This window comes from Diadema setosum, chromosome 11, assembly GCF_964275005.1.
Source record: "Diadema setosum chromosome 11, eeDiaSeto1, whole genome shotgun sequence".
Lineage (NCBI taxonomy): Eukaryota > Metazoa > Echinodermata > Echinoidea > Diadematoida > Diadematidae > Diadema > Diadema setosum.
In genome coordinates, this window is record NC_092695.1 from 13,044,946 (window position 1) to 13,063,691 (window position 18,746).

Genomic DNA, 18,746 nt, shown 5'->3' on the forward strand with positions numbered 1-18,746 from the left:
ACTTTTACAGTGCATGACCTAGCTCCTCCATAAGGCTCAAAGAATTGTTTCTATATATATTTTAGTAACAAGTAGAAGGAAGGCGCACTTTTTTCTGTAAAACTGAACATATTTATTTATAATGATATTCCCCTATTAAATATGCCAAATAGAAATAACAAAACAGAGGCAAAAGTTTAAGAGGGTTGAAATGAGATTGCAATGGACTGCTATGGCATCTTAGACTTATCATTCTCTTCCTTATCGCCACTATCATAATTATCATCAACATCATCGTCACCATCATAATCATCATCACCATCATCTCTATCAATATTGTCATCATCATTATAATCATCATCATCATTATCATCACCATCATCATCGCCATCATTATGAATTATACCAGTGAGGTGGGAGGAATATGATTATGCATATCATATGTCTATATACAGTCATTATTTACGGGCCGGTTTTGTCCATTTTGATTTCCTCCTTTGTATTGTTGAAATATGTATATTTATAGGATTTATATCTTTGCATATATATTTATCATTATGTATATTTTGTCGTTTTTTTCTGCAACAATGGATGTGAAATAATTATTTCATTTTATTGAGCAGATTTAATGTAATTTATTGGTAATGAATTTCGCGAATGAGTTATTTTGTGTGTTTCTTAGGTTAAGTATATGCTGATATAAGTTCATTTTTTGTAAGTTTTTTTTTTTTCGTCTTGAAACAGCTGTTCATGTATCATGTTTGTGTGTAAATGTACTTATATACTTGTATATATTTGTGTCAATGTCAATAACCATTATTGCGGTGTGATGGACTGGGTCCACTGTATTTTTTTCCTTGTACGTACCTGCCTGTGGGCAGGTAGTATCCTAGGATTATTTATCACATGCTTTAATTTGCAATGGAAATAAAGTATGCTATACACACACATTAGGTTCCTCCCATCTAATTGTTATTCCATCCAATCAGACGCGTTGTTAGAAGGCAAAATGATGATTACGTGCGCAAAATATGCCCTCAATGCGTACTCCTCCACACACCCCCAGCTTCGTGCGCACACTCCGGTCTTTGATAACAACCCTTCACCTACGCACGTGAAGAGCTCACATAAAATGACAAAATTCCTCGAAGATCGCCCATATTTCTTTTTTCTCTGAATTCTACGTGATAGCATGACAACAAGATTCAACCTCTCCTTGATTACCGAACACGGTAAGCAACGTTGTGGGCGAGAAAAAATGCTGTAATGCGTGATATCGGAGTAGTTAATGTTACTCTTTGGTATCATAAAGTTTTCCATTATCTTTCATACTTAATTACACACTCAGAATACCGATTTGTAATTAACTCTGTGATTAAGTCCTCTTAGAATAGCACGCGCATTGATATGCGCAGGCGCTTAAGACTTTCCCGCCAAAACGCTTGTTGTCATGGTAGTTAATAAGCCCCCTACTTAACTAAACTCTCAGAATACCAATTCGGTAATTAAGTGCTAATTACACCTTAATTAAGCCCTCAGAATACGGCCGCTGGTGCCACTTCCGGGGTTTAAAAAATACTAGTAAGTGGCAGGGGCCGAGGAACGTTTTTCAGTGCGGGGGGGGGGGGGGGGGGCTGTGAGACCGGGGGGGGGGGTGTCAAGGTCAAGAACCCCCCCTCCCCCCTCCCCCCCCCCTCCCCCCCCCCCTCCCCCGCTTAGACGGCAAGAATCTGAGGGTGGAAGCTTTGGAAATTAAAATTAATGGGTTGTGATTTTTTTTTCACGATTTTTTTTTCCGACCAAAAGTGTGTGTGTCGGGGGGGGGGGGGGGGGCTGCAGCCCCCCCCCCCCAGCCCCCCCCCCCCCGGTTCCGCGGCCCCTGAGTGGGGGCACAAATTGTGAAAGCGCGGCACGTCCTCGAGGCTGAGCTTGCAGGGGGGGGGGGCAGAGGTGAATGAAAGATAATGACCACCGCCGTTAGGTTCGCACGTGCAGAGCTAAAACTACTGATCAGAGGTTTTTCTTTGCTCATGCAGAGTTAGAAACCTCTGATCAGTAGTTTTTACTTTTTACGACCAAAGAAAAACGTAATCCCTGATTAGCACTTCAGTTTTATCCCCACTTTTGTAACACATGGCGTCCCATACCCTACCACTTCGAGCTGCCGCTGTTATTCTAGTCAGCCGGTAGTCGTGTAGTCTTCTTTGCATGTCCCTGCTCCCTCAATGCCCATACAACCGCAAAACAGTACGTAGTGCATGCACATATCGCATATGTGCATGTGCGTACCGTGCATAATTACCCTCTCAGTATGATCGTAAGAACACGTCAACCTACGCGGAAAGTGCACTCAGCTAGCTTACATCCCAACGCAAAATGTCCCCTCTCTCCGGCCGCGCAGTAAGAAAAGTGTTCGCGAAAGACATGGAGAAAGGCATGGAGCTGATCCTGAGCCAGATGATTCTTATGAAGTTATGCCGTCGTTAGGATGTCAAAGGAAAGCTTAGGAATCGTCTAACTAGCAGCTGAAGAAGAATAACGACTTTCGCATCTACTGGTGATGATTGCATGTTATGACTTATGTCCGGATAAATAGTACGGCCTGTTCTAGTGGGAGTGCTGTCGTAACAGATGAGAGAGCCTAGGCGCCTACCTTGAACCGCAATTGTTTCACGTGAAACCTCACAAGTTACTGCATGAGAGCGACAAGCAGTCTGAAATAATGCCCCTTGTCATTACTGAACGTAACCTGAGTTGATATGGCATCTAAAAATATCAAAATTCGCTCCAGATTGAGACTGTCTGGCAGAGCGTACAGGCGCATTTACACCGTCCCCGTTATGGTGACATTTCTATGGACCACCTGTGTGTGTTTATGCGTATTAGCACAGTTCCCCGTGGACCCCAGCCCAGCAACTCCGGGGGCAGAAAGCAACGGCAAGGGAGGAGGAGCGGTTTCGGCTTCTTCAGCCGCAGTAGCTGACACAAGATCTTTTGAATATCCAGGTTGGTCGGATATTCATATGGAAGCCTGTGCCTTATTAAGGGTCGGAGCTTAAGTTCAGTAAAGGTGTAAAAGTATTCTAGAACCCAAGTAGGCAAGCGCCAGAACACCATTTTTTTTTTTTTTTTTTTGGGGGGGGGGGGGGGCAAAATCTCGATGGGGGCACATCATGTGACAGTGTGACATTTGAGATCCTTGGCGAGGGAGCGAAGCGACCGAGCGGGGGTAGGGTGAAGGAGGGGGGATACCCCCTCCCACAGTAGGGACTTTTTTGTAAAAACAGAGTACAAAAGTCGCGTTTATGTTTATAGAGCATTTAAAAGCAAATTTCTAGGAAATTAAATATGGTGAAAAAAATTAGTGCCAAGGACTAGGCCCTATGATTTTAACATACGGGGGTACATTTATGTGACAGTGTGAGATCCGCGACCAGGGAATAAAGCGATCGATCGGGGGGGGGGGGGGGGGGGGGGGGGGAGGGTGTGGCGGGGGGATACCCCCCTCCCACGTTAGAGTGTCCAAGGATTTTTTGTAAAAACGAGAGTACAAAAGTCACATTCATAGAGCATTTAAAAGAAAATTTCTAGGGAATTTAAACATGACGAAAAAAATGTGTGAAGGAATATGATTATAACATAGACACTGTGGGACTGTACATTATGTGACAGTGTGAGATCTTCGGCGAGGGTGTGGGAAGGGGGGTATCACGGTAGGGACTTTTTGTAAAAACGAGTATAAAAGTCGCGGTTACAGAACATTGTGATTCATATTTCTAGGGAATTAAACAGTAAAAGAAATCACTGCGAAGGACTGATCATAACCTATGAAAACTGTTCATTTTACTGTAAGTGCGGGCAAAGCGAGCGAGTCACTTTCACTTCGCCATTCGTCTGAAATATATTCATTAAAAGCTTAAACGTGATCGCATTCAAGTAAAAATTATTATATTGCTAAAAAGCAAGAAAGGGAAAATGTAAGGTGTACTCAAGGTATGTTTTAGGGGGCACACTCGAGGACGCGAGGCTACCATCTATACACTAAATTTACTCATTAGTAGATATTAGTGTATGTAGATGCACTGTAACAGTGTATTATGACTTTCACCCTGTTAGGGGCGAAAATTTCGCATTTTCTGTTATGAAATTGACATTAAGAAAATGTGGATGAGAAACTACTTTTTTTTTGTTGCACTTGGCCTGATGGATAAATACAGTTTGAATTTTTAGCCCATGGATCATGCTAACTTTAGTTGCATTGTACATGGTACAGTCAAACCTGCCATTGTAGTAGCAGCCACCTTTCCATACAGTAGGGGCCACTTGTTGTATGCGGCCACTGGAAAAATCACCCGAGAGAAAAACCATGAAAGACCCTGTGCAGAGCGGCTACCTGTGAAACCTGGCCAGCAGCCAACAATTTTGTTTCTCTCTGTAGATTTTAACCCTGTCTATAGTGGCCACAGACCCATACGGAGCTGCAGCCGAGCCCATTATGAAATTCAAAAAGCTATGCAGCCGTGTCAGTTATTTTAATGGCTAACTTTAATGATTGCCACTATTACATTCACTCGCCACCCGAGTTTGCTGTTCTGAGTTGAGATCCAAACAGGACTTTATAATGTGTTGTACTTTTCTTTTGGATTACTATACACTGTAAGTTTATTCTATGTCCAGCTTGTGCACAGCGTTGGCATCTGACAGTCAACCCATACACCAACACAGTTATACCCCTGACACAGCAACAAAACTGTTGAAAATTTCTGCATTCTACCACAAATTTATGTTATGCTCACATGGAGTAGAATGTTTGGACTAGAGTGGTGTACACTGTATCTGTCCATCTAGTGAGCCCTTGCGCTACAGTTGTAAGTCCACGGAAAAAAAAAACCCAGTTTCTAACTACCCTGACTATCGCTGCTTAATTCAAAACCAGCTTTAAACAACGCAATGTTGTTCGCATGTCAGACAGAAAGTGCTTTGTACAATGTAAATGTGCAATGATCATTTCTGTGCCTTTGCCACCGATCTCTGTAGAGATCAATGGCATGCACTGCTTGAGACCACCGAGTGTACCTCCGAAGCATGACCTTTTGAAGTGTGCAGCACGATAACCATGCAGAGAAATGTGGTCTACAGTGTGCAGACGATACATTAAATCTTTGTTTTCGGTTAGTTATGAATTGTGTATGTCAATATCGATATCACCAATCGGTAGGCGTTGTAGCTAGATTGATTAAGATGTTACATAATGGCCCGAATTCATGAAGGTGGTTTAACTTAGATCATGGTCTAAAATAAGCATGAAATAGCCGTATACCTTTGACATGTGCGTACCAGCGTATCAATGCGCGTTTGCTACTAGGCGTCTGTCAATAGTATTTACGCAGAAGAAATTTGCATAAACCATGGTTTAAACCATGGTTTCAATTGTACCACTTTCGTAAATTCGGGCCAATGGGTCTCAGTTAATGAATGTATGAATTCATAGTCTGTGTGATCGTACTGAGTAGGATGGTGTTTCAACTGCGACTGGTACAGTCCTGTCGCAACTTCTATACAGTGACAGGGCTATGTAAAGTTTTCAATGGATCTACTCGTATATAACTCTTTTGCCCTGCATATAACGCATTTATCATCTATGTACAGTATATACAATTGTATGTCATGTCCTCGGCAATGTATTGATGGAATGATTCTGTTGTGTTATGTCTTTTAGTGTTTTCCGTTGTTGTTGTTTGATTAATGTCAGGAAAGTGATGATGATCATCGAGTACATGTAGGAAAGCATCAGACAAGAGATGTCGGAATCACAGGGTACTGTGGCAGCTGTTTGGACTCTAAGGCCCGAATTCACGAAGGTGGTACAAATGAAACCATAGTTTAAACCATGGACAAAAACCATGGAACGCCAAGTGTCGCATGGAATATTTCGTTACTAAATCAGTCATTTCGTCAATGAAATGATTATTTTGTAGCTAAATGAACATTTCGTCCACGAAATGATAATTTCGTTAATGAAACGGTCATTTTGTCGACGAAATGACCAATTTCATAACGAAATATTCCATGCGACACTTGGCGCTCCATGGTTTTTGTCCATGGTTTAAACCATGGTTTCATTTGTACCACCTTTGTGAATTCGGACCTACATGTACATTGTAACTGTCACAGATACAAGGCAGGAGTTGACTTTGTCATTATTGAGAAAAGTCAAATGATCATAACCTACATGTATTACCAATACAATGTAGTTCCAGTGTATTTATTGCCACCAATGCATGAAAATGTGCTGGTAGTGGATTTAACAAAGAAACTGATTCTATATGAAAAGTGTAAATATGAATTATGACATGTAAGATATAGAATCCATTACATTTGTAAAATAGAGTGCATGGGCAAGGTTTCTTGTTGCCTTCTTCCTACTGGCATTAAAATTAAATCACTGTGGAGGTGCATTTTATGTGCCATTGACTCGTGATAATTTGTACATGTACAGTATACATAACTGTATGTACACTGTAGGTTTTCTATATATTTCATAAATGATCTTGCAAGTATACACACTCACATACGTGTACATATATTATGTATATTTTGTTGGAAATCTCAAGGGTCCAGTACTTACCAGTGATTGCTACCTCTTGTCTGTTAAAAAAAAAAGGATACTACAATGTAAATGGCTTGATTTCAATTTTCGTTAATTCATTTTTTGTTTCTTTTGCATTTTAGTTGGTGATTCCATAATTCTCCTCTTAGAGATTACCTCATCTAGATGTATTATGACTCCCTGCTGCTCTCTATACCCTATGGCATACAGAATGTACCACTGATGATGTTGCCTGTATTGAGGAACACAAAGAGAAAGACAGACTGGGCAAGGAGGCTATCATGCAGCTACATAAGCAGATGGATGATGATCGTGATGGTGAGGTGGAGCTGTCTGAGAGTGATGAGGTAGGCATCCTTTGCAGTGGGCATTGTGTAGATGAAAGTTTATGAAGGCAGACTTCATCTTGTCTTCTTCTTTTTTTTTTCACTTTTTTTTTTCCAGGTGATCTGGAATATACAATTTATATGAACATCTCTCTTCTTTCTCTCTCTCTCTCTCTCTCCCTATATATATATATATATATATATATATATATATATATACATTTTTTTTTTTTTTTTTTGGGGGGGGGTGCAATTTTTAAACACATAAAAAGCAAATCAATTTAAAGTTTTCACCATAAATTGCAAGTAGTCAGAAATGTAGAATCTTTTCAGTATGCATCTGATTGACAAATATCCCATCATCAGTGTACTAAATATATACCAATTACTCAGTGTTTCCAGTATGATACTGTATAAGCTGTTATTTTCGCGAGGGTTTAATATTCGCAAATTGCAGTTGGATCGCGAATATAACAACACGCGAAATTTTCTCCATGCGCTTTGTGAATAGAGCATTAACGTAAGCATTGGCGTCGATTCGCGAAAACATCTCGCGAAATTGTCTATGACCTCGTCATTCGCGAAAATATCTGTACGCGAAAATAACGGCGTATACAGTAATTCAACTGTGATGCCATGGAGGCATCAATTTCAGTAAGTACAATATTTAGAGGTCAAAAGTAGTTTTGGTGCACTGTCAACGTCTATGTAAACAAAAAGGCTCAAAATCACTCCTTGACCAATGCAGATTACATTGCAGGCCATTTTGAGATTTTCAACATTTTCTGTGCATTCAGTGTTGCTGAGCAATTCATTTATGAGTGTCATAGATCTATACCAAACTGTATTCTGGATAATGTGTATGACTGCACAAATGTATTAAGGAATGGTCATACACACACATACAATTGTATGTCCACCCACAGACGCACACAAAAACAGCCCTCTTTCAGTATCTAAAACCTTGCGTGGAGATACAATGTATGCCTGTCTGTAACCGGGCGCTGACCATGAGATTGCATCCCCAGTTCTTGTTTCAATCATTTCTTCTTCTTTTTTCTTTTCTTTTGTAAGTGGTAGTGGGAGATTAAGGAATTGCAGCCAAGTCTATTTCGTGTAATCAGTATTCACTCACTGATAATGCAACATTGTGAAAAAATGATATGTGTATATTGATAAATTGTGAAGTACATGACAAAGTACAATAAGTGTTGTAGATGGGATTGTGGAAACTTTCTTTGATTGGCAGATGAACTCTTCATTGCAATATTACATACATTTAGTTCAGACTACCAGGGTAATGCATGGGGATGATAATGATTTAAATAGATTGTTGTGATTTTAAGTTCTTTTTGTTATTCTTTGTGTTTAAATTCTTCAGAAATACAGAAGGTGAAGTCGGACAGATAAAAAAAACAACAAAAAAACAAGAATAATCCCAACCCAAAACAAGAACATGCATACACTGAGTTTCAGTTTCATTGGTAGCAAACTGTTAATGTAGACAGAGCGTGACACGTGAGACATTTTAGAAGATGCAGCCTTTATACATTGTATGACTTTATTTGTACAATGCATAATGTAGATAATACATTTTTTTTTTTGTGTGTAGTTTTTCGTCTGTGTGGTCTTCAGATGCTAAACATAGGACAACATCTATAGCAAATACCTGGAGTAAGTGTGAAGTGTTCTATTTCAGGTAACTTGAAGAGTCTTGCAGCATATGTACAGGAACTGACAAGTACAGACTCCTTTGTATGTCTCTCTGGTCAATTTATGCTGATTATGTGAGCCAAGCATCGACTTATTTTTGAATTGATTGGCCTGAATTAGGCGGTTGTGATGCTATTGCCCTGATTACATTATCAGAATAAGATAAAGTAGGAATACTTTTTATTTGTTACTTTCTCCTTTTAGACAGAAATTTCTTTATAATTTGATGTTCATCTCAGCAGCCTGGAAAATGTTTGTCATTTTTTTTGTTTTGTTTTTCTTTCTTTTTGGAGGGAATTTATAATGTAGAAAATGAAATGAATATTTTGTTGTAATTTCTCATCTACCTTATCAGTGCTGCTTGATGAAATAGAATATCCAGGAAGCAAAAGAAGAACAAATATTGTTTTTGCCATACAAATTTTATAGGTCATGGATGTTCAGTACAGTGTAAATTACCCATGTAATTTAACAAGCCTGAACAACTCCTGGTCATATACATACTATGGATAGTTTGTCCACATGACCCTCATATTACTACACACAGAAAAAGTGTGCTTGTGCAACTGGGTGGTTATCTTCCTGCACACAGTTGTGACTGCGTACAGCAGTTGTGATGGTTCAAGACACCCACACACACACTCGCGCACAAAATGAGAAAAAAAAAAATGGCTGTTGAGCCAAACTGTATCTCTTGAACCGTGTCAGAGTATCCTTTAGAGGCTACTGAACTGTACACTTTTACTTTAATAGTTGGAAACATCCAAACCCTCTGATCAGTATTGAACCCTACGTTCTTGAATTCTGTTTTTATACTACAACAAAGTCAGAACTGTAGAAGGCATTGGCTTTCAAGAGTCTTATCACTTGGCTTAGAGCACATTTCAGATTTTGTGATTTTCAGATGACATATACTGCATTTGCCATGTGAGTTTATTTCACGATATCGGACTTGTACGGTGTACAGTGGTAAAACAATTTGTAAGAGATTGGGTGTGTGATCACATCGATAGAATAAGAAAAACTATTATCATTTTGCAGGAGAAAAGTTACTGATTTCATACCTTGCACTTGTACACATGTATTAAAAGGGAGGCAATATTTTTTTTTGCATTGTTAGACATTTCCTGAATATAGGTCGACTTGCAAAATACAGTGTATGTGAAAAATAAAAGCACCAAGTAATACATGGTGTATACAATGATTGAGTTTAAAACAGATGCATCTAGTACAAATTGTATGTTCATGTGTAACCCATGCTAGCATGAGCATGTACAACGTATTGCTGGTTTCAATCACTCACTGACCTGATTTAATTATGTTATCGTATAAGATGCTGGTAATTAAATTTCTGTGGAGACACTCTGTGCCCAAATTACTTGTGTCTGCACAAGTCTTTGTGTCTATCTAGTGGGTCTGGTACATTGTAGTCCTCACTATAAAATATTCACAGTACTGTAACCTATAGCAACATGTATAATGTACATACACTAATATGTATTGTATGTTTTGACCAACTGAATATGAATGTTAATGCTTCAAAAATATATTTCAGAGACTGTTCTTTTAGCTTTTGTGTTAAAAAATCCTGTGATCAAGTCTACTAAATATTTTTCAGTGAAGTTTGTTAAAATCAGGAAGGTCAATTCAGGGGAACTCTTTGTTAAATGGTATGTGAATAGAAGAGCTCCAACTTACTTTCCATACATACTTTCAATATTTCTGAGTAGTTCTATTTTGATCACTTCTTCTTCAACAATGTAGTTTCTGCAATAGATGTAGATCCATTTTTTACAGTAAAAATTTACTTTGCTTGTGCTGATTTTATGGATCTAATTTCCTTTTTTCCAGTAAGTAATATTCTGTCTTGTCTTATTATAATGTAGTTTCTGCTGGAGAATATTTCATTTGCAATATGCCACATTTCTGTCAAATATTCTTTGATTTTGTAATATGAACAGAAGGTATAGTCTATGTATAGTCTATGTATGAACTTATGGTGTATGAACATCACCTGTACCTCAATTTCTGTATTTTTCTTCCAGAATACCGCATCTAGGATATTTTGTCAAAATATGGGAAATTGGTCAGAAATATTACATACAAATGCTTGGTTTGCCTGATTTGCATTTTTATATGTGTGTACATTCAATATCGTGTTCGAGACAACTTAACGCCCTTCTCATTCTCAACAGATGATATGTTTACCTCCCCACACACACAGACACAGTAAGTAGGGTTTCTGGAGATATGACATAGCATTGTAAAGACATTTGAATGCATTTGAATACAAACCAAAAAGAACACCTGAACTCAGTCAACAAGTAATTCACTTTTTAAGAGAAGAGAAAAAATACTGGTAACTATTGAAAAACCAAAAACAATTGTGGCATGAAATTTTTACAAATTGGAGCCAATGGTCTTTTTGCGACATGAGACTTTTGAGAATAAATATTGCAACTAGAATTCCATGTATAGTGTAGTGCATTTTACTTTTGCGAATCTTGGCTCCTTGCAAAATTCGCAAAAGTTTCAGGCGCACAAAAATTTCTGGTTTTACTGTACCAGAGGTTAAAGGGATCGTGCAGTTTTGGTTGAGACCTAATTCAGGTTTCTAACATTTTTGGTGAGATAATGAGAAATCTCTTATGAAATATGAAAGAGCATGTAATTCCATGAGGAATTCAACGTTTATTTGATCAAAATTTGTTTTGGAGTGGCTGAGATATCCAAAAACAGCGATTCTAATAAGTGTGGGACCCACAATTTATGACGATCACTTTGTTTTACTTTGTTTGTGGATGTTTCAGTCATTCCAAACCTGATTTTCATCAAATAAACTTTGAATTCCTCTTAAAATGGTATGCTCTATACTATATCATAAGTGTTTTCTTGGTATCTCACAAAAAGGTAAAGACCCAATTCTCATCTCCACCAATACTGTACCATATAAGCCACATTGTGTATGAAGATGGATAGTCATGTGCTGATCATTGCAGCCTGTGTACAAAGTACTGGTACAATTGAGAAACATTCTAGTTATCGGCATCATTTGATCTTATAATAAAAGAGAGCAAGAGCTATAAGTCTATCATTTAGTATCAATCATGCTGGGGTAGATTGGTTTACAGAGGAAGGAAGTACTGTAACCTTGCTGTGTGGAAGTTCTTCAGAGATTTAGCTTTGCTGCCACCCAATCTGTTGCCTGTTGAGACAAATACTATGTCACAAGATGAACTGTTGTGGGTAGTGTGGAAACTTAGCAACTTGGCTCTGCTAAGCATGTAATACTTTACATACAAAAAAAAAAGAATCATGATTCGTGTTGACATCCCAGTTGCAAGGTATTACAGTTTATATGCCAACGACTGTTACAGGTGAAACCAACCAACCAGCCAACCAACCAACAGCAAAATAACTAACTAACTAACCAATGCAACTAACTAAGTTACTAATGAATGAATGAATTAATTAACTAACTAACTAACTAAATAAATAAAAGAATTTAAAAAGATTCTGATCTTTGATTTATAGTGCTCCATGGCTTTTCTATCTTTATGAGCTGGTTAAGCATTTGTAAACAAATCTTGAAAGTCAGTTTAGAAAAAAAAAAAGAATAATTACCATTTTGTATGATTTTTTAATGAGTTTTGAAAATCCTACATTCTCAGTCCAACATTATTGCATTAAATCAGCTGTGCTTCTTTTACTGTATAAGCTGTGATTTTTGCGAGGGTTTAATTTTTGCGAATTTCAGGAATCACGGTTGGATTGTGAATTTGACATCACGCACTTGGGTGATAGTGCTTTTATGGTAGCGTTGTTGTCAGTTCACAAAAACGACATCTTGCGAAAATGTCTATGACCTCCTCATCGTGAAAATATCTGAACGGTACGCAGAAATAACAGTGTAATACAGTATCTGAAAGTGTACGGGAATAGGTATGTAGTGTTATAGTTTATGTACCTGTAGGCAAATATTGCAGTTTCATCAAACTTCTGGCAGAAAAGTTGTTCAGTACATATGGACAGTATGGAAGAGTATGCGGGAGCAATTTCACTGTTACAGTCAAAATTTAGCTGTTTTAATTTGAAGCACAGATCCATGCCCAAAGTCATTCTAGGCTTCAACTGAATTATGAAAGGGACTGTACATGAAATGGAGTCACTCTCTGCAGCCTACGGTGTATGTGTTTTGATTCGTAAGTATCATAGTACAGGGAGGACTGCGAAGTACTCACTTAAACTGTTGATCAAATCCAAGGCATTTCCTATAGTATGCCTGGCTTGAGTTGCGTCACTTGCATTGGTTGTTATCTGATAGTGTAGGTCCTTGTCTGTGAAGCACAATCTCTGCATACAAAATGTATGTCATGTACAGTGTATGTACTTCCTTTCACATTGGAAACTCTTGTCAATTCTGTGCACACACACTTCTTGCTGATTATATTCTTCAGCTGGCATAACATTGCAATACATACCCACTCTTACAAGTGACTGTTTATGAAAGTATTGTCACAACTGTAACACTTGTTGATATTCTCTTGGGAGGCAGATTAAAATGGAGGCGTTGTCAAGGACATCTTACTGCACAAAGTAAAATGTGTGTGAAATCTAAATATTGAGCAATGGGATTATTCCACTAAACTTCAGAGAGTGAATCTGTTCATTTCCCTCTTATATTCCCCCTCCTTTCCATTCTTCTGGGTTTTCTTTTTTTTCCATTCTTTAATTTTTTTTTTTTTTTTTTTTTGGGGGGGGGGGGTAACTTTTATAAAGTCCACCTAAGTTTGTTCAGTCACTCCCTGATTTCACATGATTGCTTCAAATGGTTCTCTTGCAGGGCGCACTGAAGTGTGAAGTGTGACAGGGCCCGTAGTGGTGTTGAGGCTGAGGAATATTGCGCAAAGCTGTTGCTGCTTGGTTCCGCCATCTTCAGCAACATTTTCCTCTCTGCAAAGCCCATTCTATGCTCTCTGGGATTGTCAGAGCCTTTTTCCATGTTAGTAGAACATGCATTCCTTCTCTCTCAGTGTGAACGAGTCATCAAGACAGGGTGGCTTTATCCACATTCATTCTCTTTAGTTCATCCTTACGATGACCAGCAGTCCTCCGGTCATTGCAGCTATCTTGGAGGCTTTCCCCAAAGCCAGTCCTGATTTTGCCACTACCACAAAGATATAATGCTCAAATGAAGATGTTCTTGTTCTGATTTCCAAATACAATTTGCAAATTGTACATTATCATTCACATGTTTCTTGTTCGTGTGTTAACTACAAATTTGTATTTTAAAGCAGTGATGCTATTTTTGTTCTTGACCTGTGCTGTATAGTTTCTGAGAGATGAACTGAAATATGTGGACGACTTTGAGAGGCACACTCAACTTCATGGAAACGACAAAGAGATTAGTGTTGAGGATTTGTGGAAGACGTGGAAATACTCTGAAGGTATGTACATGACATTCGTAGAAATCATGGTACACAGATTGGGGTACCAGAATGCATAAAACACATTGTAAAGAGTGATCTGAATTATTGATACAGAGAGCATTTTAGGATTTTGTACAGATTCAGTGAATTCCAATGATACCCCTTTCAGGTAATCGCGGTTCAATTATCCGCATCCAAATAATGCGGATGAAGTAGTCAAAATCGCGTTCATATATCCCATGAAGTGCGCACTACTTTTACGAGCACCCGTTCATATAATGGTTCGAAGGACGGAGTTATTTGTCATGGTTACGGCGCACGCCTCTATAATGACGTAATGTTTCCAGTGAATATCCTCAAGCGCGCGCTCGTGAGGGGCTTGGGGAGAATATTTCTAATCAACACTTGCACGTGCGTGTACAACTGCAAAACTGCGTATACTATAACTCACGTGTATGCACACCTCTCGCGCGCTCAAGCTCAGCAATCAGCGGTTGTGCGGGAAATCGAGTGACCTTTGACCGAACTGTGGAATGTTAGTGCGGATAAGTCGTAAAACGCATTCATGTATTCTCGATCTACTCCTCATGCTGCAATTATGCGCATAATAGCAGCATCAAAATAATGCGCACTTTTCTACTCCTCTCCCGTTCATGTAATCGAAATTTTACGACTTAGTGCTCCTATTATCCGCATCCACGATTACCTGAAAGGGGTATGAAAAGTGAAAACCAAATCCATCATTCCATATCAATGAAAACCAAATCCATCTAATCTTGTGTTCTTCATAAAATATGCAGTGAAATTGCGAGGTTGTAAGTTTTAACTTAAACAGTTATATTTTCTGCAAAGCTACAGTAGATGGGTGCAAGTAAAACAAAGTCAACAGACGTTGTGCCTGCAAAAATGGAACTAAATTCTGTCATTATGCTATAAAGGGAAGGGAGAGTATGGATTTGAATATATATTCTAATTAGCAATGAACTCAGTTTGCTGGTTGAGCAGAAACAACAGATATCTTGGAATATTGTCTAGTTTATCGTGATCAATAATCCTGCCATATGGAAGTGACTAGACGATAAATCTGAATTATGCATTCCAGAACAACCAGCAAACTTGAATTCATTGCCATTTCAGTGTACTCAAGTCCATTAAGTAGCAGCAGTGCCATCATCATTTATACTACTTGGCTGGTAAGCTAGACATGACAAAGGTTAAACTCAACTGGATTGCAATATTAAGTTGGCTGCTTGATTGCTTGTACCTGTAAAGAAAACCTTGCAAAGAGCTCATAAGCAGTATTACAAAAAATATTTCATGTTTTCTACTCGTTATTTTTATATACATAATTATTTAGCCTCTTCAAATTTTCTAGACTTTTCATACAATTAGCCTATGGAAGGTGACCACAATTGTTGTAGTCATAAGATATATGAAAGTATTATGAATAAAAATTGACAATTCCTCTGTCCAAAAGAAACAGCATCTTAAAGAATTGACCAGTGTTTGCAAAGGGTATGACATGCTGTTGGTTTCTATGCTATAACAAAGCTGCTGTTTTTCTCAGATGAAAATTTCATCATCTTCACAGTGAATTCCTTTGTAGCATGACTCTTTTTTTTTTTCAAGTCAATGAGTCCCTTAAAAAAATTGTCATGGAACAACTTGCTCATGTAACCTTCTATAAATCAGAGTATAAACATTTGCAAATAGAAACATTTTCTTAAAGTTTATTTCAGGTACTGTAAAAGACTGAAGAAGAAGAAGAAGGAAAAAAAAAAAAAACAGCTACAAAGAAATGCACCAGAATTCATGCCAAAAAGAGAGAGAGAAAAAAAAAATTTTATTGTACAGATGTTGTGCTATCGGACTCTTCATATAGACTAGATAATACAAACAAGTCTAATCATCAAGTTATCAAGTAAAATGTAGGATACTTTGATGCATCAGGTGATGATTTGGTTCAGCGACATATAATTATTCAACCTTTCAATCTGTAGGACCCAAAATATTTGTACATGTATTGTATTATATATTGGTAATATGAATGTAATGTCACTTGTCAAATGATCCTCATCCTGTTAAATACATGAAAGGATAAACTAGCTTTTTCCATGCAATGTATACTGTCGGAGAAATTGAATGCACATCTGTTTAATAACATAAAGAGTCATGATTCATTATTCTTTCTTGGTACCCAGCCAAGGTATACTATAATTATGCCAAAATCTTGTAGGGAGGGTAGAATTAATTACGTGCAGAGAACAACAGTGTTGAAAGGTCAAAGATACACTGTTAAGATCAAATATCACCGTAATTTGGGGTTGAGAGAATGTACACCAACTAAGAATAACCAGTGGTAATGTAATTTGATGGAAGAGTGAAAGTAAATAGGTCATTATTTGAATACACATGACAGTAATGAAAGGTCAAGGGTCAGTAAATTTTGGCTTACCTGCATGCATATATTTGTGTAAACTGAGGTAATAATATTTCTCATGTTCGCTGATCTACGGATTTCATTCAAAAGAAAGTTATCTCTCAAATTTTCCATTAATCACCACTTCCTCAGTGGCAGCTGTATATGACACATCTGCACCCCCACCCAAGCTCATTGATGCTACTGTAGTCCCATCTACACGTCACAATGTAAAGATCAATTCAGTGTGATTTATACCTGCAGATATGTTTTTCTCTCATTTGTTGTCTGTCCTACCAGGACATCTTAGAAATTGTCTCCTTGTACCAACGCATTGACTGTCTTGATGGTTGCTTTCTGATGTTCTGCATGATGTAGCAGAACAATTCAAATGATGTTCATGATAAGATGATCAATTTTTTTTTTTTCATAGCAATCAGTTAAATGATACTGAATATCTAAGACAACATGGATCAGTGGAGAAGTGCACTTTAAGTCAACCAGTAATAATGAATTAAAATATTAAAGGGAACCGTTCCGAACGCAAACCCAAAGAGCAATGTGGATTGAGTGAAAGCAGCAATATTAGTAGAACACATCAGTGAAAATTTGAGGAAAATCAGACAATCGATGCAAAAGTTATGAATGTTTAAAGTTTTGGTGTGGGAACCGCTGGATGAGGAGACTTCTCGAGGTTATGACGTATGAGTGGACAACAATATAAAGAAAATATAAAGAAACTTCCACAAAAAAAATTCATTTTTCATGAAAATTACAAATTCCATCAACTTGATACTGACATATTTTAGGGTAGCAATTATCCCTTCTGCTTTCTGAAAGCGGTTAGTCAAGTGCTCTTTCATAATGCTAGAAAAGTGAATTTTTCTTGAATTTTCTTTATATTTTCTTTATATTGTTGTCCACATATGTCATAACCTCTAGTAGTCTCCTCAACGCCTCAACGCCAAACCTTTAAAAATTCATAACTTTTGCATCAATTGTCCGATTTTCCTCAAACTTTCACTGATGTGTTCTACTAATGTTGCTGCTTTTACTCAATCCACATTGCTCTTTGCGTTTGCGTTCCCTTTAACAAGGACTTTTGGCAAGGTTGAGATGATAGAAATTCATATAGCAGTTCATATCAGAAATCATAGAGAGGAAATACTCTTTTCTAAAGGCTAAAATGTACATAGATATAGAATTAGACTAAGTCAATGTCCTTGACTTCAAAGAAAATGCTCCTTCAAGTTCAAATTGACTTGAATAATATTTGTAAAAATCAAGAAACAGAACATTGGAAGTTCCATGAGAAAAAAACAAACACCCAAAATCTTACACGTGTAATCTACTGCAGATGTTTAAAATGCATTTTTTTTTTTTTTTTTTTTTTTTTTTTTTGGGGGGGGGGGGTTTGTTAAAGAAACATTGATATCGGTGGCAAGCCCATATGTAAATTAAAGAAGGCAACGATGTCATGGCCTCACAACTTTTCCATTGGTTGAAAGAATTTGTACTTGAAAGTGTTAAAAGTCATTCTTTTTATGACTATAACTCCCTTTAAACCATTACAAAGTCATCACCAAAATTATTATTAACTCACGAGTGTCTCTAGGTGAATTCAGGATTTTTATACTTGTAAATAGGAGACTTGTGAAGCCATGATATCATCAACTTAATCAGTTTGTGTACATGTATCACTTCGACCAACATCACTGCATTGAAAAAAACCAAAGTTCAAAATTACAGAAGGTGTGTATGTCAGTCTTAATTTTATGAAAGTTTCACAGTTCTGTTGAAATGTGGGTTTACTCTCTTTATCAAAGTCAACTTGAACACAAAATGCCAAATTACTTTAAAGGGTGTGTACAGCTCTGGTCGAGGTAAGGATTTAGCTTTTAATGTTTTGTGAGATATTCAGAAACTACTCTTTCGGCGCGGTCAGACTGGCAAAAGATTTAGAAGTTTAAGATCGCGATCTTTAACATCTCGAGGTTTTGCCAGTGTGACCGCAAACTTCCAGTGAAACTTCTCAATCTGTTTGCGGGCGGTGTCTCCGATGCGCGAGGCCATTGTCATGTACAGATGTGCAGTGTTACATGTACGTCACAATCACTAGCCATCAGACTGCGCACTCTTTCTTGCGCGAGTACCAATGGCCCAAACTTCGCGACCTCAAACTTCTCGATCTTTTGCCAGTCTGACCGCGCCTTTTGAGACGTCAAAGAGCATGCAATTCTAAGGGGTATCAAAAGTTTATTTGATGAAAA

General features: G+C 37.8%; 1 protein-coding gene across 1 annotated transcript in view; it reads left to right on the top strand.

The window, feature by feature from the left end:
• Nucleotides 1-2,698: 2,698 nt before the first annotated feature.
• Nucleotides 2,699-18,746, top strand: part of LOC140234580 (stromal interaction molecule 2-like) — a 70,887-nt gene continuing 54,839 nt past the window's right edge. Inside the window, exons 1-3 of the mRNA XM_072314601.1 lie at nucleotides 2,699-2,985; nucleotides 6,800-6,936; nucleotides 13,961-14,075. Coding sequence (XP_072170702.1) covers nucleotides 2,739-2,985; nucleotides 6,800-6,936; nucleotides 13,961-14,075 — 499 coding nt within the window. The 5' untranslated portion in view covers nucleotides 2,699-2,738. The remainder of the gene's footprint in view (nucleotides 2,986-6,799; nucleotides 6,937-13,960; nucleotides 14,076-18,746) is intronic.